The sequence below is a fragment of the Sinocyclocheilus grahami genome, unplaced genomic scaffold (assembly GCF_001515645.1).
Source record: "Sinocyclocheilus grahami isolate Dianchi unplaced genomic scaffold, SAMN03320097.WGS_v1.1 scaffold480.1, whole genome shotgun sequence".
Lineage (NCBI taxonomy): Eukaryota > Metazoa > Chordata > Actinopteri > Cypriniformes > Cyprinidae > Sinocyclocheilus > Sinocyclocheilus grahami.
This window is the reverse complement of record NW_015505659.1, coordinates 458327-481356: the sequence shown is the minus strand read 5'-3', so window position 1 is coordinate 481356 and position 23030 is coordinate 458327. Positions and strand designations below refer to the sequence as shown.

General features: G+C 38.0%; 1 protein-coding gene across 1 annotated transcript; it reads right to left on the bottom strand.

The window, feature by feature from the left end:
* Window positions 1-1043: 1043 nt before the first annotated feature.
* Window positions 1044-23030, bottom strand: LOC107553743 (transmembrane channel-like protein 3). The gene is made up of 18 exons (XM_016236057.1): window positions 23019-23030; window positions 22815-22913; window positions 22525-22667; window positions 21486-21633; window positions 20546-20589; window positions 18961-19108; window positions 17791-17900; window positions 17617-17695; window positions 12560-12844; window positions 11006-11134; window positions 9962-10029; window positions 9459-9587; window positions 6822-6932; window positions 5605-5730; window positions 3938-4016; window positions 3729-3771; window positions 1257-1521; window positions 1044-1155 (listed from the first exon to the last, which is right to left on the bottom strand). The coding sequence occupies exons 1-18, from the start codon at window positions 23028-23030 to the stop codon at window positions 1044-1046; spliced, it is 2130 nt and encodes a 709-aa protein (XP_016091543.1).

Below are 23030 nucleotides of genomic sequence, written 5' to 3'. Positions count from 1 at the left end.
TAGCAAACACTTTTATCCAAAACGACCTACAAAGAAAAAACATCACAAGCAATGTTTTCAAAGTCAATGCTTCATGAGACATACAGTGCCAAGTATAATATAAGTATAACATCAAATGCAGAAAAGTATAGAAAGAGAGGATTATTTGACTTGTCCCTAAGTTTAATAAATAAATTAATTAAAAATGCACATTTACAGTAATGCACATAAACAATTCAAGTCAAGCAAGCCAGTGTTCTAAAGGGTTTAAAAGCAGAAATATAAAGTTTGTATTTTGTTAAAGCACTTAACATTAATTATTCAGAAAGTGTTTACTGCAGTTTTTTGTTTGGTCAGTAAAGCAGTCTAAATTATACTTTTTGAGATGGGACAAATTTTCTAAGTGGATGAACTTCTGGTTATGATTTACTGACATAATTCCTGCAGTGCAGTTTGCTTTATGCATCCTTATGCATATCAAGCTGAAGTCACACGGTATGACAAATTAAATATTTGGATACCTTATTTTACACCGACACAGCATCAGCAAGTGCTTCTGTCACACTAGTCTTACATTATGTCAAAACCTATCATGTTTAAATATAGTGGCTGTGCTTTTGAAAGTGTTTCAAGTGTAGTATTTTACTTTACCCACCTTACTGTAATCCAGTTTTATTTTAGTATTATTTATATACTATTATAGTATTTTTTTGAATTAGCATTTATTTTTCTTCAGTATTTAAATGTTAATAATTTTGTTATGTGATTGTGTCATTTTTATTATTTTTAATGTTTTTTTTAGCGCTTTATTTTAGTTTGAGAAATGTTAGTTTTTATTCAATATTTATAATTTGTTTCAGCTCCATTTCAATTTACAAAAATATTTTAATAATTTGAATTTTAGTTACAACACAACTGCAATCGTTATTTTTACCTTTAAAAAAATTAGGACTGATATTATTTTCTGCAGTAATCTACATGCTGTTGATAGAGCTTCATTTGTATTGAATACTGGAACACTGCTTTAATAGATTACCCTCATAGGTAAAAACGAAATTGCAGAATTATGTTTTTTCATAACCAAACTTCATGAATATACCAAACCTGATGGGTATGTACTCCACTCGTCGTACTTGTCTTTGAGGAACTGAGGGGTTGCTGTACATTCTGAAAGCACTACATGGGCAGAAATGGAGGGCAGTGAAGCTAGCTTCATGAACTGCAGATGTATGGAAGCTAAGCAGCAGTGAAATATAAAGCCACAGATCAGCACAGACCTACTGGCCACAGGCTCTGCTTTGTGTTTCTGCCGCACGGGAACAGAAGGGCTCCGAGTCGCTCCGGCGGCTCTAGGGATGTCCAACCGTGAAGCCGACTGCGTTATGGTTCGGATGCTGTTGCCGATGCGGACGGGAGATTCGAAGTTGGCGACGCTACCGTTGCGGCGCTGAGGAGAGGCTGAGCGGGCGGACGACTCCATACTAGTAATGTCGCTCTCTTGCTCCGGCTTTTTATCGCTGCCCTCAGGTGCCTGCAGACGCGCTGTAAATCACACATTTACTCACCCAAATGTCCAGCCAACTGGTGACAAGCTGATATTGGCTTATGACGTTATATATTGTGAGTAGGGGAGCGCTTGGCACAAAGTAACGCGGGGTAAGTTGTAACGCATGTGGTTTAAATATTTCCACACATGCTAGCATAACCAAATTTACAGCATTTACTAGTTACCATATCAACATTATCTAGATTAAAAAAAGTGCACCAAAATTAGAGCAATATATATAAAGGTACAGATACAGATAGATATTTAAGTTCGTTTTTTAAGTGAAGCTCTTTGAACAGCATCTACATTTACATTTATTATTTTAGCAAACACTTTTATCCAAAACGACCTACAAAGAAAAAACATCACAAGCAATGTATTCAAAGTCAATGCTTCATGAGACATACAGTGCCAAGTATAATATAAGTATAACATCAAATGCAGAAAAGTATAGAAAGAGAGGATTATTTGACTTGTCCCTAAGTTTAATAAATAAATTAATTAAAAATGCACATTTACAGTAATGCACATAAACAATTCAAGTCACACGCAAAGAAAGAAGGCGTGGTTTCAGGAACAGCAGTTAGTGTTAATGCAGCCATGTCAGGGAGACGCTGTGTGTATCTGTGCGAAAGCAAAAGCACTTTATTTGGCCTTCCGAAAGTAGTTGCAATTAGGAATCATTGGTTAAGATTTATTTACAACAGAACAGCACAACCCAGATGTTCGAATTTGTGCAACGTATTTTATGGACTACAGTTTTTTGAACCTAGAAGAGTACAAGGCTGGCTGTGCACAAAGGCTATTTAAAAAAAACAAAAACAAAAAAACAAAGGGTAAATTCTGTCTTTCCTATGACAATCTGGCGCTTCTGAATCAGCGACTAAGTATATTTTGTTATTAGTTTAAGTATTTGCTATTGACTGTTCAAATGCGGAGTTTTGCGCAGCGCAGAGTAACGCGTCGTGTGTGTGTGTGTGAGGGGAACAGGGTCACATCACAGGAGAGTGAACTGCCTGTCAGAAATCATAGCACGTCAGCTGTCTTAACCGTGGCTTGTGCACTGCATCATCACTGTGTCTGTCACGCGACTTTGTTGCCCTTTCAGGCTTGAACTGATATTTACTTTGAAAGCTGAAGCTCGCGATTATGGTAAGGGGCGTTACATTTCCGACGAGTGCTTGCGGTGTTAGGCCAATCACAATGCGCTGGGTCAGCTGGCCAATCAGAGCAGACTGCGCTTGTCAAAGGAGGGGGCTTTGTTGAAAACGACGTGTTTGAGAGAGGCGGGGCATAGAGGACCTACAATAATGTACATTATTTGAAAAATAATGTGTTTTTTGAACATTAAATCATGTCAACATATTCTGTTACACCAAATACACAAATTAATCATCTTTAAAATAGCATCATATGACCCCTTTAATCTCCAATCTGTTATATATCAGTTTAGATTTTTAAATGCTTCGCTAACTGTAAGAAGACAGTAACCGGTTTTAAATTACAGTTGTGCAGATGGGGCACATTGTAACACTGTGTTACAATGTGCCCTTCCGTGCTATTCTATGACATTAGCGATGTAATTCAGACTATTTACTGTAATACATTTTAATGATAAACGATGAGAAACAGGTGAATAAATAATAACAGTCAATGTTTAATGTTAAGAAATTATTATTTCAAGACATGTAAAGCATTTTGGCTCGTTTATGTGGGCTGTCCCAAGCATGGTTGCAATGTGTTCATTGTCAAACTCCAAAATCAGATTATTTTTTATTCTTAAAAAACGCCATTATTTTATTTGAAATAAATAATTATTTTATTTTATTGACAAAATATTTTAGTTTGTCTTGTATATTTTTTTCATGCGATCAAATAGCATTTTAAGCTGTCACATATGGTCATCTTACAAGTGCCCCTCAGCTGTTACAATGTACCCCACCTATGGGGCATGTTGTCACATTTCACTTCCAATTTTTGAGGGTAAATAAAGAAAAACGTATACACTGTAATTATGAAACAAAGCAACATATTTGTACTAGACAAGTGTGAAGTTACTGTGGATAAAAAAATTATACTCTGAACCTTATACTTTGTGCCCCGCTCTCCCCTACATAACTTTGGCCGTTACTGCTCAGCAGGCTGAAATGGGCCCGAAATGTTCTCTTGTATTCGTAATGAAGATAGTTTATAGACAAAGTACCTGCAGCTAACTGAAATACTTTCTTCTTGTCGTCTGTCCTCTCCTGCAACAGGAGATTTAATTAGCGTTATAAAATAAACTGCTGGAGAAATTAGATTATATGAAATCCAAAGACCTCATCCTGTTTCGCTCGGGTTCCTTATTGTAAATCACGGATCTGTTAAATGAACTGAAATACATCATGATGATATTCAGTTTCGAGTGCTTACGGTCTGCAGCTGCAGTCTCAGCTGGCTGTTGGTGACTTTGAGTGATCTAGCGATGGCCTGGAGGTAGTAGATCAGCATGCTGAAAGAGACAGTGACGAACAGCACAAGGTTGAGTAACTGAAGGCATGTGTCCTGCTCGCCTGGTCGAATTATGTTGGCTTGACAGAACCAACATACTGATGTTGTAGCCTACATACAGGGGTAAGGACTTTTTCTAACTCTCCAACCATAGGCCAAAAACTTGTAAATGTAAATCCTAAAGTTTTCAGTCTACATCCTCCAAACTCAGCAGCAATGAAGCTATGCTCTTCCTGAATCAACCTGTGTTTTTCCTACAGCACACTATGAAAAACACCTACATTACCATATATCCCACTTATTGTTGGGGAGGGGGGGGGTCAGTATTTTTTTTATAGTTGTCTGATCATCATCAGTCTGTCTGTAATGACATGAAGAAACAGAACAAACTGAGACAAACTGCCAACATCTCCAAGATGCTTCAAGAGACCTACCTGCAAATGAATGTTTGGAAATGTAAACTGATATTTTGTACTGAAACACTACAGCAAAAGATAGATATAACTGACTTTAAACCATTTTTAGCTGGTGAAAATACTAGTGGCCTAAGACTTTTGCACAGTACTAACAGCACAAGGTTGAGTAACTGAAGGCATGTGTCCTGCTCGCCTGGTCGAATTATGTTGGCTTGACAGAACCAACATACTGATGTTGTAGCCTACATACAGGGGTAAGGACTTTTTCTAACTCTCCAACCATAGGCCAAAAACTTGTAAATGTAAATCCTAAAGTTTTCAGTCTACATCCTCCAAACTCAGCAGCAATGAAGCTATGCTCTTCCTGAATCAACCTGTGTTTTTCCTACAGCACACTATGAAAAACACCTACATTACCATATATCCCACTTATTGTTGGGGGGGATAAAATATTTTTTATATTTTATTTATTTAAAATATAAAATAAATATTTTATATTTTAAAATATATTGCAGTAGAAGACAGTTGGGGGTCAGTATTTTTTTTATAGTTGTCTGATCATCATCAGTCTGTCTGTAATGACATGAAGAAACAGAACAAACTGAGACAAACTGCCAACATCTCCAAGATGCTTCAAGAGACCTACCTGCAAATGAATGTTTGGAAATGTAAACTGATATTTTGTACTGAAACACTACAGCAAAAGATAGATATAACTGACTTTAAACCATTTTTAGCTGGTGAAAATACTAGTGGCCTAAGACTTTTGCACAGTACTGTATATAAAAATGATTTTTGAAGAATTATGTGACAGTGAAGACTGGAGTGATGATGCTGAAAAATCAGCTTTGCGTCACAGGAATAAATTACATTTTAAAATATATTGCAGTAGAAGACAGTTATTTTAAATTCGAATAATATTTGACAATATTTCTCTTTTTACTCTATTTTTGATCAAATAAACGCAGCCTTGGTGAATAAAAGAGACTTTTGAGATCTCCTAAAACACCTTAGTAGCCATGCATAACCACACAGAACATTCTAAGAAGAAGCTAATCTTTCAGATAAAACTTTGTCAAGCCAACGTCTGTTTGTTGTTGGTAAGACTGCCTTTTTCTAGCTTTTTTCTCAGTGGTAATTAAGGCCAGTGTAGAGGGAAGTAAACCTACTTACAAGAGTAGCAGCAGAGCAGGCAGCACCACCACAGGACTGGTGACGTAACTCATCACTTTACTGAACCACAGCGGAAAGTCATTGGCGATGGTTTCGGAAATTATGTCGTAAATCTTCTCCTGGCCACTACAGAGCAGCAGAGGAAATGCGAAGAAATGCAGCTGCATACTTTAATGCAAATTTTAAACAATTCTTATACTGCGCTAATATTTGATTCTGAATGGTAAATCATTTTGTAATGCAATATTTTTGTAGAAGTGATGCTAAACTGTTTGAAGCAGGCAAATTATTTTCTACATATTGGTTCTGGTCACATCTTAAATTAATTTCAACTCAAATAAATTTTATGTGCATTTATTCATTTATTTTGAACGTAGCTGTGTAGTTAGTAAGATAACCTACAGTTTACTAGGCAGTAAATAAACCTCTAGAGGGTGATACGAGTCTGATCACATGGATTTATTTTGCACATGATCAGTTGACTGTAAGCAATTGTTATTAATTGCTTTAATATAACTGAGATACTATAGTATTAATTAATTATTTTTGTATTTTCAGTTACAGTTATTTTAGTGCATAAAGTTAAACTAAATGAAAATGTAAAAAGTTGCCTTGGCAAATAGCTGAAAAATAATAATAATGCATTTTTAATAAATCTGCAAAAATGTCAACAATTCTGTGTTTTTCTGTCAATATGGGGTGCTGTGTGTACATTAATGAGGAAAAAAAAATAACTTAAATGATTTTAGCAAATGGCTGCAATATAACAAAGAGTGAAACATTTAAGGGGGTCTGAATACTTTCCGTACCCACTGTATATATATTTCTACACACAACTATAGTATATTGCAGTAGTTTGTTTGTAGCATGTAGTGTATACTGTTTGGTTTCTTTGCATTTCCATTAGTGCCACCAAACAAAATTGCTAAAATAGTGATAATTTACAAAAAAGCTACCAAACACTCCCTGCATCTGCAATTTAATCTCATCCCAAACTCAAACCAATGTTTCAGTCAGTATCGCTTTGTTGCCCTATTCGCGATTCAGAGTAATGCTTTAACACTTTGAAGGGTAGTCAACCGCAGATGGCTTACTTATAGGTGTCTCCACTTATTTCCGGGATACGAGAAAGTATTTCAACATCCAAAAAAATAATACACATCACCTTAAATGAGATTAGATTTAAATGCAGCCCCAAAGAGGACAGTTTTATTTACCTGAACGGTCCACAGTACTGAGACGGCCGGTACTTTACGATGGCAAAAATGGTCGGTAACATACACAGGAAAAGCATGAAGAGAAGCATCGCCAGATAGAAATTATTTGATCTGGGGAATAAAATAAATTTCAATTAAAAACCGTTATATACTTTGAATTCACTCAGGTAGACAATGAAACTAATCATATCTGATAAGTTACACACTCCCCGCCTGCAGTGGGATGATTCCTTTTTATCATTTATAAAACACAGCACTGAAGATGAAATACGCTTAGACTACACGGCAATGTTTCGCCTCACATCTGCGACTGACTGATAAAGCTATGAAGATGCAATTACATAAATCTTAAAAGGAGAGTGAGACTGATGCTTTGACCAACCCAGTCGCTTGTCACACTGAAGTATCCACTGTTATCTCTGTACTCACCACACTGGAAAACGAGAGGGATTTGAATTCAGTCAAGCAGAGAGCAAAAGTGTTGCGTTCAGAGAGTCCCTGAGCCATACACTGAATGCTGGCTGACTTCAAATTAATCTCACAGCTCGTAAAAAGCAAAATTGTTTCACATTGCAGCTCTTGTCAGAGGAATTTACACTCCTCATTGTTTTCCAGCAAAGGAAACATGTACGCTGGGGATGTTTTTAAGTAAGAAAGATGTAGAAATAACAGTTATTTGTTGTAATTTAATCTAAACATACCTGGATTTGACAAAAGCCTGCTAAACTCGGTTTAGGTTAAGGGTCGATTCGACTAACTCTGTTCACTAACCATTTGCAATGCTATACAATTGTAAGAATAAGCAATTTTTATTGTTGTCCAAACTGAATGTAAAATGCAACAGTTCACCAGCTAATCAGAATGTATTTGATGTTTACATTTAGATTAATATGCATATATTATCCAAAACTACAACAGCCTAACGCGCCTTGCTGAGTGAGGTATTAATGTCAACACAGTTTTAAGTGAATGTAAACAAACAGGACAAAAATTGATCATGCTTCAAAATATGGTATCTGTGCAAGCCTTGTAGTGCAAATGTAGAAATGCTGAATATATCTATTTATAGATTCCTTTCCACCACTGTCAGTGCTTCATTTAAAGTGATCTTGTGCTTTAGTGTTGATGTCAGCTCTGTCAAGCGGTTTTGGCAGGCTGCCTCTCACTGCCTACAAAAGTGTGCAGTGTCAAATATAGGAAAACATCAAAGGCCAAGAGCTGCAACTTACAAACACTGAATAATAAATGTCAACTGCAAACATTAAATATTAAAAGAGATCTGATGATTAAAATGAATCAAACAAGCTCCTTCAGTATTTTAAATACACCTATCTATCATAATGTGTGCAGTTTTAGTATTCTGGATATCGGATTATTATACGTTGATTATTCACATCCACTGATTACTTACTTACACTTTGGTTTAGGGGTTCGTTCAAATCCCTAACTTACCTTAGAAAGCACCACTAATTATGAAAAATACTTACTTCAGTACAGAAAAAAAAAGACTAAACCACTTTGGGCCCAATTTGAAATTAAGCAATTAAGTATTTAAATCAGGCTGCCTCTCACTGCCTACAAAAGTGTGCAGTGTCAAATATAGGAAAACATCAAAGGCCAAGAGCTGCAACTTACAAACACTGAATAATAAATGTCAACTGCAAACATTAAATATTAAAAGAGATCTGATGATTAAAATGAATCAAACAAGCTCCTTCAGTATTTTAAATACACCTATCTATCATAATGTGTGCAGTTTTAGTATTCTGGATATCGGATTATTATACGTTGATTATTCACATCCACTGATTACTTACTTACACTTTGGTTTAGGGGTTCGTTCAAATCCCTAACTTACCTTAGAAAGCACCACTAATTATGAAAAATACTTACTTCAGTACAGAAAAAAAAGACTAAACCACTTTGGGCCCAATATGAAATTAAGCAATTAAGTATTTAAATTTTTTTTTAATGAAGACATTTTTACATTTCTACAAATGTGTGGAATTATCTTGAAGCAGTTATACTAATTATTACAAATAATCACAAAACCTGGAAATATGAGGACAATTAAATATTTAATATTCGAAGGAATATATAATATAGAAATGTTACATTAAAAGGAATTTTAATATTTAAATAAAATCATGAAATTGATTTATAATTAACTTTACATTTGATCTGAAATGAGGATATAAACAATACATTTATATTATTTTCATGATTTCCATTTATTTTGTGATTACTAAGGATTTAAATGCATTTTTTGAGACTGAACTCAATAATTTAGCGCTAGGGATGAATATTATTTAAAAAAGTTTGTATAATTATTACAAGACAGAAAGAATGAGTAATGTTCAGCCAAATTCCACACATCTTTATTTAAAAAAAAAAAACTAAAAATACTTGCATCAACCTGCTCAGTTGGTCCCAGGATTAATGAAACCAGTATTTGTAATGGTTTTATTATAAGCAAATGATGGCAGATTATCCAAGCTCAGCTCCACTAATAAACCAAACTGCCTGAGTTCTCATATCAAATCATTAGATTGGTGCTACTGGAACAGTGCAGCACTGACCTCAGATTCGTTCTAAATGAATGTATAACCTCTAATGACCGAATTCTGCCTCACTGACCTGGAGGCCCTAAAGACCTGCTGATGGGGAACATTACAGGTCAGCACAGCCCAGCTCCGCAGGTACATCAAGCCGACAAGCTTCAGGACGTTAAAGGCGGGCAGACAGGGTGAAAAGAACGCTCCCATCCTACAGGGAGAGACAAAGAGACCGGGAAGATTTATTTCCCATCTTAAAGGAGTTTTGCTTGTGCACCTATAGCTTCAGACAAGTCATTATTGTGTGATTACAGTCTGAAGCTGGAGGGCAATGGAGCATTGAGGACCTGTGTAAAGAGCACCTCAGGAACAGGAGAGTTTATAGTAGATATAGATAGGAAAGCTCATATATAATAATAACGATTAACACAGAGAGAGATAGTATTTTAAATTAGGAATGTGTATTAGAGATAAAAAGCAGTCACAGTAAATGTAAAAAAAAAAAGATTGTGATACATTTCCTTTTATACTGATGATCATATCTTAGACAATGTATTGATAAATGATGAATCATCACTCACTTACCATATCATTCCTTGGTTGTATATCAGATGAAGAACATTTTCTGCAATTTTAAATTCACCATATTCTGGCTGGAAAGGGAATTTAATTTAATTAAAAAGGGAATTTATAAAGGCATGGTATAGAAGAGGGTTTCCCAAACTGGGGTTTGCTTCACAAGCTGATGAAATGTTAATAATTAAAAACATCTTAAAATGTAAAATTAAAATAAATAAAGCATTTAAATAAATGACAATGAATCTTACTAAAAATATATATATATACAGTATATACAGTATATATATTTTTTTCATTTTTATGGTTATGTCATGTGACCCTTAATCAAAATTAGAGAACCGTGAATATGCAAATGTGTTGTTAAATTACTTAAATATTCATGTCAAATTTCAGGAAGTACTTCAAATAAATATTTGAGGTCAAAGGGATTCGGCTGATAAAAAAAATGTTTGGGAATCCCTGTTACAGAAAAATCAGAATCTAGAACAAAAATGACAACTTCAAAAATTCACTTCTATTGACAATGTTTTTAATCATATCAGTAGGATATGATTAGCACACATTATTTTCTGCAGTTTATGATACTGAGGTTTGTTAGTTTTTTAAGGAACAATTATATTCCAGTGGTAATCAAAAGCACATCACAGATGCTGATGAAATGCTTAAAAGTGATGTGTGTAATATTTTCAATATTAAAATACTTCATCCTGTATTCCTGTCTCAACTTAATTGACTGAGCAGATACAGAAGCATTTGATCAACTAATGCCCAATAGTCTGTGAAACCTGTTTGAAAATATTGTGCTATTCTGTTTGGCTTTGCACAGATGTTACACACCTTATCGTTAACTTGTATTGAACCTGGAGCATTGCTTTAAATGTGTTAAACTTGTTAAATATGTAAAAAATATGTGACCCAAGTGGAGACCTACACAGTTTTTGGTGGTGTTTGAAAATGTGACCAATGTTTTCAACAGGTGCAGATTCCAGGCAGGGCTATCTATCGCTCATTTATCTACTTGAAAAACCTTTGAAAGTGCAACCGACTTACAAACTTGCTCTCCAAGTCCCAACAGCAGCAGTCACTCAAGTATCGAACCACCAGTCCCCGGATGAAATCAATAAGCAGGATACTTGCCACCGTGAAGATCATATCAATGATGGAGAGCTTTAACATCTCCTGTAAATAAGATAAACAAAACAAACAGTCTGCATTCACCTTCCTTGTGCAGGGTGCAATTTTACCCCTCCGCAGACCATCAGTATCAATCACCAAGCAGGACTCTCAATCAGTCCATTGGATTGAAACCAAGAGAAAGTCAGTGCTGACAGCAGTTTCATTAAATAAAAGCCGGGCTGGATATTTCAAGCCACGTGTCCAATCCATATTCCTCTCTTCTAGAGGGAAACATTCTTACACTGTTTGTCACAATAATGCCTTTAATAAATAACAGTGTAGCTTGGAATTGAGATATTTCATTAGTTCACTTGAAGGCAAGATTGTGTCATAGTGGTTAAAGGATGCCAAGCATGTCTGCTAGCATTTCTACCAATACCCACAGTTAAAAATAATTGGAAAAAGTGGCTCAGAAAAGTGGTATTAGTTCTAAGAAAAGCTTTTCAGAATTACTTGAGAAATACTTTTATCTATTTATTTATTTATATTTATTAATTATTTATTTTTACTATATTATATATTGTGTCATATTTAAGGAATTGTTTTTTTAGGGGGTGTTGGAAGTAAAATATAATTTTTGGAAATTAATTAATACTTTTATTTAGCAAGTAAATATTAAACTAATCTAAAGTGACAGTAAATCCATTTATATAAATGATTAAAACACACAAGGGATTACTATTTCAAATAAACATCTTTTGAACTGTCTATTCATTAAATGATACTATAAAATGTATCACAGTTTCCACTAAAATATTAAGCAGCACAACTGTTTTCAACATTCATGACAATAAACAAATCAGAATATTAGAATGATTTCTGAAGGATCATGTGACAGTGAAAAGTGGAGTAAAGATGCTGAAAATTCAGCTTTGCATCACAGAAATAAATTACATTTTACAATATATTCAAATAGAAAATAGTTATTTTAAATTGTAATAATATTTCACAATATTACTGTAAAATAAAACATTTATAAATCTTACCGACCCCCTACCTTTTGAATGTTAGTGTGCATTTGTGAGATATATTTTTGAGAGCTTAATTTTGCTTGGCCATATTTTCAAGACATTGAGAAAAAATGTAGGGAGGAACTTTATTCTATATATCAGGAATTGATTGAATCAAGCATTATGAAAACATTTTGTTTACTTGGTATAACAATGATGCATTATGCCAAATAAAAACCAGAATTAAAGTACATTTTAGAGATTTAAAAGTTTTTGCTTTCAAGTTTCATTTTCAAGACCAAGCAGAAGGCTCTGCCAACTGGTAACGTCAGCAGTGAGTCAACAAATGTGCTAAGTGATAATTCTAGCTAGCACCTATGAAGGGTTCATTCCTATCCTCCAGTCAGGTGTGGAAACCAGGAAGCCCTGAGAAGCTAAATCTGGATCAGAGAGCAATGATTTTGATGTGAGCGAGTACCTGGCCGACATATGTTTCCCAGCAGGGGTCCTGCTGTGATCTGGTGTTGTACTCATAAAGGACAGTCTGGTTTAGCAGAGACTGCATTCTCATCGGTTGTGCGGAGGATGTGGTGCTCTTGATGGTGGTCATACTGTTGTTGAGGTCCAGGAGAGTCATGGTCAGTGTGCTGTTCTGCCGCTCTGTGACATCCGGGACGATGGTGGACAGGTTGTCCTCAGTAGGCTGGGAAATCGTCGCAAGGTATGATGTTGAGTCAGACAGGTTTCCTGGACCCCCAGTGATCTGAAATTATTCAAAACATGTATGGTTTGTTTGCTTGTTTATGTTATATGTAATTTTTTTTTTTTACAAAAATAAAGTAAATTTCCTAACTAAATGATGGCAAAAATCTGAATATTTTCACTGCACAAATATCTATTGATGGTTGTTAAATAAATGTTCTGATTTCATTAATTCATTCAAACATTTTATATATTTTCAGCTGAGTAATACATCAGAAAAAAATAGGGCTGCTCAATTTGGGAAAAGAACATTTCATTTTTTCAAAAAAAATTTCTGATAAAATTGTGAATGTGATAAAACGTGCTTGTTTGTACTGTGTAAAGTACTGCACAATTTGGCCAAAAAATTGTGATTAAATATCAATATCACTATAAAATAATAATAATAATAATAATCATAACAATACTTATTATTATTATGTAAAATATTAGACAAAATAAACATTACTATTCTAATATTTCACTGTGAAATTAAGGGTGTATTCACACCTGTCTTGTTTGGTTCGACTGAATCGAACTCAAGTTCGTTTCCCCTCTTGGTGTGGATCTTTTGGGCAGGTGTGAATACAGCAATCGCACTCGGGTGCGGACCAAACAACCATACCGAGACCCAGCTGAAGAAGTGGTCTCGGTCCGCTTCCAAACAAACTCTGGTATGGTTCGTTTAAGGTGTGAATATGATCCGACCTAATTGCAGAAATCATGCTCAGAAACAGACAGCTTGCACATGTAGTGCTGTTTTTTGCGTTTCAATCACTTGTTTTTAAACCACAATGCTTAATGCATGAAGATGATGAGTTTTCGTGACCATGGCGCACACCAACGCGTGAGCGCACTAAATAGGCTTGCCGCAAAAGTTACCATGTATATGTTGGGGGGAAATAGTAAGGTTCACGCTACAAGTTCACGCTTACATATAATTAGCTGAAGTATGGTAATGCATATATGGCGTGCTGTCCGGGGAAGGGCTCCGAGCTCGGGAATGGCCCGAACCTAGAGTACCCCCTCCCCCCCCCTTATAAGTGTAGTATGAACTCGAAGTGAGGAGATGGGGCGGCGGAGGGATGCTGATAAACCGTCAATGGATAGAGGTAAGTCAACTGTATTTATATCATGGTGTTGATTAACTTGGGTGTGCTCCACCTGTGTTAATCAGGCTAAGTATCTGACACGCTCCTCCCGAACCTTGTTAATAAAACATCATTTCACGAGTTCACGCTTACATATAATTAGCTGAAGTATGGTAATGCATATTTGGCGTGCTGTCCGGGGAAGGGCTCCGAGCCCGGGAATGGCCCGAACCTAGAGTACCCCCAAAAAAGCAATTGAGCAAAGGACAGCCGCCAGACTGAGAACCCCCTCAAAATAAGCACTGAGAACTGGCAGGGGCTGATGTTTTGAGAAGTCGCCTGGTTGGCAAACCGAAAGAGCCTACGTACTCAGGTGAGAGCGACTTAAGCGATGGGAGGGTAGGCCCTACCGGCTGTTGGCATTGGACTACGTGGTTTGGGGCACCCGGTCGGGAGGGCTCGAGCCGATGCTCAACGGAAGCTCACATCGTTGGAACGGGTGAGCCCTACCGGCTGATGAGGGAGGAGCAGCGTGATTGTATAGCCCTACCAGGAGGGCCCAAGTTGCCTCGACTGGAATAGCTCGCGGTGTCAGCGTACGGGCCCTACTGGCTGATAGGCCCCTGCTAATCAGTGGGCAGAGGGCAAAATGGCTGACCGAGAGGGTCCATGAAGCCTCCGACTGGAAATTAAGACTCAGGACGACGGACGTGTGGGTCCTCTCGGTTTGGCAGATAAAAAGACTTTGGGCCATCCGGCAAGGAGGAATCTTGCAACACCCGACGGGAGATCAAGACTCACGGCATCGGATGGATAAGTCTTGCTTGCGGACGGCAAGTATAGAAGCCCAACCGGGAGTACTCTCGCCGACATCTGACGGGAGATCAAGACTCACGGCATCGGATGGATAAGTCTTGCTTGCGGACGGCAAGTATAGAAGCCCAACCGGGAGTACTCTCGCCGACATCTGACGGGAGATCAAGACTCGCTGCATCAGACGGGTAAGCCTCGCCGGGCGGGGAGAGAGAAAAGGAAAACTCGACTGGGAGGGCTCTTGCAGCATCCGATAGGGTATCAGACTCAGAACATCGAACGGGTAAGCCTCGCCAGGCGGGGGGAAAAGACGTGAGGTTTAGCTGAGAGGGTTCTGACAGCGTTCGGCAGGAGGTCGAGACTCATGGCGTCGGACGGCTAAGCCTCGCCAACCGTCGAACGGAAAAGTAAAGTTATGTGGCCGGGAGACTCTTGCCGACGTCCGACGGGAGCTCAATACTCACAGCATCGAAACGGTAAGCCTCTCCGAACGTAAGACGGAGTTCGATGGTCAGGCGTGAAATATTCACGGGAGTCGATAGGTAATTTTTAGATTTTTTATTCACAGCTTTAAACACTGGGCAGACGATGCGGGCGTGAGCTCTGCCACAGAAACTGCAGATGTGTAGAATCCGGCAGCGCTGTCTGATGCATCTACCATTGTTAAATGAGATGCATGGCTGCCTGTTATCTGCTTCTGATGGGGCTGGTTATTTGGGACCCGAGTTTGCAGTATTTGCGGATCTTGGGACGTAGCTGGTGGATTTCACAGAGGAAGTATGGGGGCATGAGGGTATAGAGGGGTTGATTTGTGGGCAAGTCATGGTGGAGTGAGCGACTGACCTACAAACCGCACAAGAAATGTTCCTGCAGCCTAAAAATACCCGGCTGTGGAGATCTGGATTGAGTGCCCCCCAGTAAGGGCACTGGTTCCATTGGGCGACTCGTACTGCACATTTTGCAGAAAAAAGCTTGTGGTACGTGTGAAAATGGCTCCCCCCGTAGGAAAATGCGAGTTCGGCTATAATTGACAGATAATCATTGAGTTCGCGTCGCCTGTGGGGGAAGGCTGTAAAGATTATCTCGGTGAACCGACTAAATGCAATGGTGAACTCAGAAAAAGAAATCCCCGCAGTCTATTTGACAGTTTGAGTCGGAAGTGGGCAGGAGGGAAAGAAGAGAAGACAGATTGACGTCCGCACCTGCTAATATCTGCGCTCTGATGTTGTGAGCCACTTGGGGAGGTTCAGAGGCGACGGCGTTTGATGGGGCGGGCATTTGTTTAGCAGTGAAGAGCGGGTATTTTTGATTTCGCTTGGAGGAGAGAGTTGAAGGGGACTGGGGGCGGGGCTGTGTTTTGCCAGCGAGTACGGCCAAGCGCTTGCTTGGGCAGCGGGCCCCGAGCTGGAAGGGGTGGGCCGCGGGGCTGTGTGTGACGGCCAGTACGGCCAAGCACTTGCTTGGGCCGCGGGCTCCGAGCTGGAAGGGGCGGGCGGCGGGGCTGTGTGTGATGGCCAGTGCGGCCAAACGCCTGCTTGGGCTGCGGTCCCCGAATTGAAGGTGGTGGGCGGCGGGGCTGTGTTCGATAGCCAGTGCGGCCAAGCGCTTGCTTGGGCTGTGAGGTCTGAGCCGAAAGTGGCGTGCGGCAGGGCTGTGATTGGCGGCGGAGTGCTTGCTTGAGCTACGGGCCCCGGCGTTGTTGGAGTAGAAGCCGCGGTGCAAGGCTGAGCTGCCGATGTCACATGCACCCTTGTGGTGGCGGGATCCGGGGCGCGGCCCAGACTTGTTGACGCCCTGACACCGCGGCTTGATAATCGCGGAGAGCTGGGCCTTGCGCGAGAGGAAGACGGTGGAGTCCGGTGAGGCATATCTGGAGGTTTGTCTTGCCTTTTGCCCTTCTTTGGGGTTGGGGTGGACTCGGGAGAGAGGTTAGTTAGATGCAGATTTGTGTACAAGTCATATAATTCTGCTTTGTTTAACTTGCGTGAAGGTTGGACGTCGGATTTGGTCAGCGCTTGCCTCAGACTCGACACGGTCCACTTTCCTATAAGTGGAATTGTTGGCCTGGCCGAGCGATAGGAGGACGCCGGGGAGTCGACTGGGGTTCTCGCCGGAGGTGGCGAGGGTAGGCCTAGGCATCTTGAGAGGCGAGTGGCTGCTCGAGCCGTACTGCATCCGCAAGATGGGGCCTGGGGCTCGATTGCGGTGCTACGCCGAGGAGGAGTGGTCTTAGGGCCGGCTGGTTGCGACGATGGGACCGGAGGAGAGTTGGATTCGTCTTCAGACGTGGAGGTTTGTTTTTGCGACATGGTTGTAGACGAGCGAACCAAGATGCTGATAAACCGTCAATGGATAGAGGTAAGTCAGCTGTATTTATATCATGGTGTTGATTAACTTGGGTGTGCTCCACCTGTGTTAATTAGGCTAAGTATCTGATGCTGTCCTCCCAAATCTTGTTAATAAAACATCATTTAATAAACTAGTGTTTTCTGAGTCAGTGTCGCAAAGATGAAATTGATGATCCTGACTCGCCATCTCATCATTGGACGCGCCTTTAGAAAGAAATGCATCTTGTTATCTTGTTATAATTACATAATAAAATAGTTTTTGTTTTGAATTGAAATTGTTTTGTAGTCATTTAAAGTTTTCCATAGATGTATTCATTATGTTTGTAAGGAAAATATTAGCAGATTTTCGGTTCATTTTTGTGAAGCGCTCCTGCTCAAGACCGAGGCAACAAGCGCATCCTGTTTGTTTTCTGTATTTTACAAAAGCACAACATTTTCTTGATATTGTGAGTGCACACAAATTAAGATTTCAATTGTATTGATTAATCATGTAGACATAGAGAAAAGGTTGAGAATGCAATAAGAATGTAACTGTGACTCACAGCAGAGCTCATGCTGTTGACTTTATCCAGGAGGGCAATAATCAAACTGTAGAGGTTTCCAAGGTACAACACCAGAACTCTAAACAAAAGGCATATTTCTCTTTTGACAAACAAAATATAAAAAGGTAGAGCCAAACTAGAGCAACAAGAGTGTTCAAAGAGTAATTTTCAGACCTGGCAAGCTGGAAGCGGAGACTCGTTCTGGGGTGGTACATTTCCAGCTGAGCCACTAACTCAAAGGCTGAAGGAGCAATCATTGTGATGAGGGACACAACCACACTCACCTAAAGAACAAACCCAATACATATGTGACCCTGGACCACAAAACCATATATTTGTAGCAATAGCCAAAAATACATTGTGTGGGTCAAAATTATTGATTTTTTTTAATGAAAAGATGATCATGTTCCATGAAGATATTTTGTAAATTTCCTACCGTAAATATATCAAAACTTAATTTTTGATTAGCAATATGCATTGCTAAGAACTTCATTTGGACAACTTTAAAGGTGATTTTCTCAATATTTAGATTTTTTGCACCCTCAGATTCCAGATTTTCAAATAGTTGTATCTCAAACAAATATTGTCATATCCTAACAAACCATACATCAATGGAAAGCTTGTTTATTCAGCTTTCGGATGGTGTATAAATCTCAATTTCCAAAAATTGACACTTAAGACTGGTTTTGTGGTCCAGGGTCACATATACAGTAAAATCACTCATCTTTCTCTAACATACAACACATCGTCCCTAATGAAATATCTGGATATGGCAGACATAAGAAAAAGAAGCAGAAAAAGAAGAAATAATAGTAATTAAATAATTAGAAAATAACAAAAAAAAAAACAACAACAACAACGCTGTGTCCCAATTTACACACAATATTGCCCACAACCCATTCTGCTTTGGATGTGGATTCAATTAGAACTACAAACAAAAAACAAACAATAAACATGGCAGATAAGCAAGGGGTTTGAGTGATTAACAAATATCTAACCTGATAAAAAATCCATGTTATATCTTATCGGTGACAGGATGCACGTAACAAAGAGTGCTTCGTTAAAGATGTAATTATGACCAAGTAGTCTCAGAGCTTGCACACTATTCTACTACATACTCAAAACTATGCACTTTTTCTTCACAAAAAGGGTACATACTTTTAGGGCGTAGTATAAGGAGGCAAACTGGGATGCTACACAATAATAATAATAAAAAAAGAATTAAATGAGAAAAAGGAGGAGGAGCAGAAAACTTGTGTAACCTCTAGCCCAAGACAAAATATTTTGTCAAGTACTCATGTACACTTATAGACAATGTGTAAAAAAACATAACTCAAAGTGTACCTCGTTCTTCTCCCAGAGTGTTAGCTCTGGTTTCTCCTGCTCTAGTTTCTGAGAGCGATCCACCACAAAGTAGATGATGTAGATGCTGCCAGTCAGAGACAGCAGCACCAGAATGTTTGCCAGAATCCGCAAACTGATCAGTACGGCTCTGTTGGGACAGAAACACAGTCAGATACACCAACAAACATCTGATCCTGTACCATCGTGAAATAGATTTATTAAGTGATGATGGACAGCTGACTGTACATGAACCCGCTTACATGGCTACTTTCAAATCCATTGACATTAACTATTGATTATTCACTCTTAATTATTTTATGTGAGAGTTCAAAGAGATATGCAACCTGAAACTAGCACTAGGTAACATCTGTAAAATGCTGCGACTGACCAACCGGACTAAAATATTATAGAGAGCTGAGTATAAGAAAACCACACTGTATTATATTCTGATTTACATTATGAATAATGTGTACACTTTCTATTGCCAGGGACCAATAACCCCAAAAGATTACTTCAATAAAAGTTTTTCTGACAGCATCTTTCTGATTCAGGAGGTTGTACATATACACTATAAAAGCAGAAGACATGCTCAAGAGGAATTCTAGTATCATAACAGGGTTCTCTCCCCCCTTCAGATCTAAAATTCAGCATTGGATGAACACTGTAAGCACATTATCAATAAACAATTCCTTTCTGACTTGATGCACTTCATTTCCCAGTTTGCCTGAACAAGTTTTATCACAGACAAAAGCACAAGTACACACTTCAATATCACATGGTTTTTGTAAAATAATATAAGGTAAGAAAAACTGAAAAAGTACCTTAATTTAAAAGATAAAACAAGATTTCATAAGCAAAATCAAACATAAACTTGCTTATTTTTATTTTATTATTTTTGCAATGCATGCAATATGCCATGACTTTATGAATTTAAATCTTTCTGCTACCTTTTTAAGGCCTTAATTTGAGGAAGGGCAAATTAAGACTTTTTAAGACCAGCAGAAATCCTGTTAAATGTCCATAATGCAATAAATAAATAAATAAATAAAATAAACAAATAAATAAGCAAAATATACATATTTATTTCTTCTTTCAGTTGTTTGATTTTGGGGTGAAATGTGTCGTGGTCTTGTTAGATTCAAGTATAAAGTTTAACTATAATTATCTAGAGATACTGTACAAATGTTAGCATAACCCTGTGTGCATGGGTGTCGCATTCCCACAACATACTGTATTAATCGGCTTTAATGTGTGAGCAGGTCTGCTGGCGATTTAGGTGCAGTCATCGGCCCGCAGTAAAAGGCCGTTTGTATAAAATACGGTGGGATGTTTTCCGTTTTCGCATGTTCTGCTGTGATTGCATTGGACGGGGAGGAGATGTATAAATCAGGGCGGTCTGAGGAAGCATTACAGGCGCTGAGAAACAGCACATCACTGTAAGTCACTTACTGACACGATCATTCCCACCCTCAAAACACAGTTCTGTTAAACATGCACTTCCGAGAGAGTTTGGAGAAAACACTTAGTCAGCATTTAGGGATATGTGGAGGTCATAATGGAAACTCAAATAAAGAGGAAAACTTGCAGGCTTGTGTCTTTCTTCTTTTCTTGCTCTTCTACAATGGCCTCCTAATAAACAGAAGCAAAACATTTTGGTTAGTTGGCATCAGGATTATTAGTTATATCTAAAACTAAAACCATAAAGAAAAAAATGGTTTTAACTTGATGTAATAAAATATCTAAAACGAAAATAAACAAACTATATAGATGTATATATATGAAAAACAAAAACTACAAACAATTACAAAAACTAAATTATGCTAAATTACTCAAATTTAAAGGAAAATGGAAAATACGGGGGAAAAAACCCTGATTCAAAATATTAATAAAAACTGTAATAGTATCTCAATGATAAAATAACACTGGTTAGCATCCAAAATACATTTCAAAATCCAAAAAACATTAATAATTAATTGTTAAGTAATATGATTAATAATATGATTATGATTAATAATAATAATAATATCTGCCAAATAGGTGCAGGTATTATAGTAACTGTTACTTCAATAAATTGTGGTACTTTGGTACCATCATCATAAATAAAGAAAGAAAATTAATATTTTGGATTGACCAACATGGTTGATCCTGATACAGATATTTAGAAAATATAATATCTATTTACTGGCAATGTGCAAAATCCAAATCTCGACCAGTTAGTGGACCTGACTGATATGGTTATCACATCCATCTGAGTGCAATCACAACTTTTGCACTTTTAAAAACATGCAACAAGTGCAACATTCGTGTATGAACAAATTTAATGATGTTCCAAAGAAATATCTGGAATTTAGCATCACACAAATGAGACTCAAATAACATGTTTTCCTTGGAGAAATCAGCACTAATAGTGGAACATAAACCTCCTGTGTAGGCAATGATGAAGTGGATTAAAACTGGATGATCACTGAGAATGGAATCAAGGACAGATTGTTTATTTGGGTCTGTTGGATGTAGAAGATACTCACTCTGATGCAATTGACGATGGCCGCCCCTTTACTCTCGGCCGCCTCTGGGTTCCCAATCAGATAGTCCCATGCACAGAAGACACGCCAGCAGAAGGTGTAATTCTCGTCTGAGGCGCCAGCTAAACTCATGCGGGAGTTTTTAGCCATTCTGATAAAAACAACAGCAAATGAGGAACACAAATTGAGCTTTTTCTAAAGAACAATAATACATTTCTTAGTGAATATGACTATGAAAAAATTACCACATGGTGAAAAATGACTTGGCATTTATGTTGTGTTCTGTTAATTGTGACCCAGAGAGAATGTCTGGAAATGCTAGTTCATGTTATGATATTGGACTAAAATTGACTGACTTGGCATTTTGCCCAAAACACATTTATGGCATTTTACATTTATGGCATTCCCTGTCGAAAATGACAGGCCTAGAAAATTGCCTACAGATTTTCTTTTGTGATGCGACATTATTACTAAATCTTGGATTCAATCTTTTTATCTGCTTGTTTTTTTTTAGTTAGCACAGGTTTTGTATAACTTTTTGGAATTAATTGATTGTAGGCCTCATTGATCTGAGCTCATGCACCTCAGTACCAAAATTATTCACACAATGTTTTTCACTTAAAAACTGAGGTGCCAAAAGAAAAGAAAAAAAACCTGTGCTAATTGAAAAAAAAAACAAGATGACAAAAACACTGTATCCAAGATTTGCTGATAATGTAGCATAATAATAGATTTACAAGCAACATCAAATTAAACAAAAGATTTTCAGCACAGCACAAGGGTTAAAAAGCAACATCATTTTTTTACCAGATACTTTCATCAACCCTGCTAAAAAAAGACAGGTTAACCAGATCCTTAATAAACCAGCTTCAACAGAAACTCCATACCTGTCGTAAATGAGTTAGTTAAAGCCATGAGTTTGACATGAAATGAAAATATAGCTATAGCTATAAGTCGATTTAAATAAAAGCATCCACCAAATGCTTAAATTTGAATGTACGGAGGTTAATTTCAAGCAAAGTGTCTTTGAAGTAGTGATTACTTTCTAAGCAAAGTGATGAAGCTGTAGGCAAAAATGGCCATCCCGACCAGAAAATAGGCCAAGGGTAGTCTGTAGCCGGCACTGCCGATTTTACGCACATTGCTGTAGTAGCCGTAAAAAAGCACAGAGTATTGTAGATATCCCTGAAATATGGACATAAAACAAAAACGGTTGACAAACTGGCAGATTGAACATCAAAAATAAATGATTTGCGATTAAACCCCGAAGTTCCGCAGATAATATGCACATCATATTTGTAAAGTAGTAAAAACGAGAGATGATAGTCTTGCCCCCAGCGACCAGATGGTGTCCAGGTCTTGTGCGGAGGCAAGGTGCTCCTTGGGGATGGTCTTGCTGCGGGTGGTACCGAACGGAGCGCCGGCCAGGAGCTGATTGGACAGATTGAAGAGACAGAGGGAATGATAGAGGACAACAGATGATACCTGAGCAGAAATTGCTTTGTGTCTCTGCACCAGGAGTGAAATAAATCTAACCGTATTTTCCAT

Excerpts from the sequence above, each read along its gene's own strand:
- LOC107553743 (XM_016236057.1), bottom strand. Across the intron at positions 21,634-22,524 it reads TTCATCACTTTGCTTAGAAA|AATGGCTAAAAACTCCCGCA; the intron begins GTAATCACTACT and ends TGTTTTTATCAG. Across the intron at positions 11,135-12,559 it reads GGGAAACATATGTCGGCCAG|GAGATGTTAAAGCTCTCCAT; the intron begins GTACTCGCTCAC and ends TCTTATTTACAG.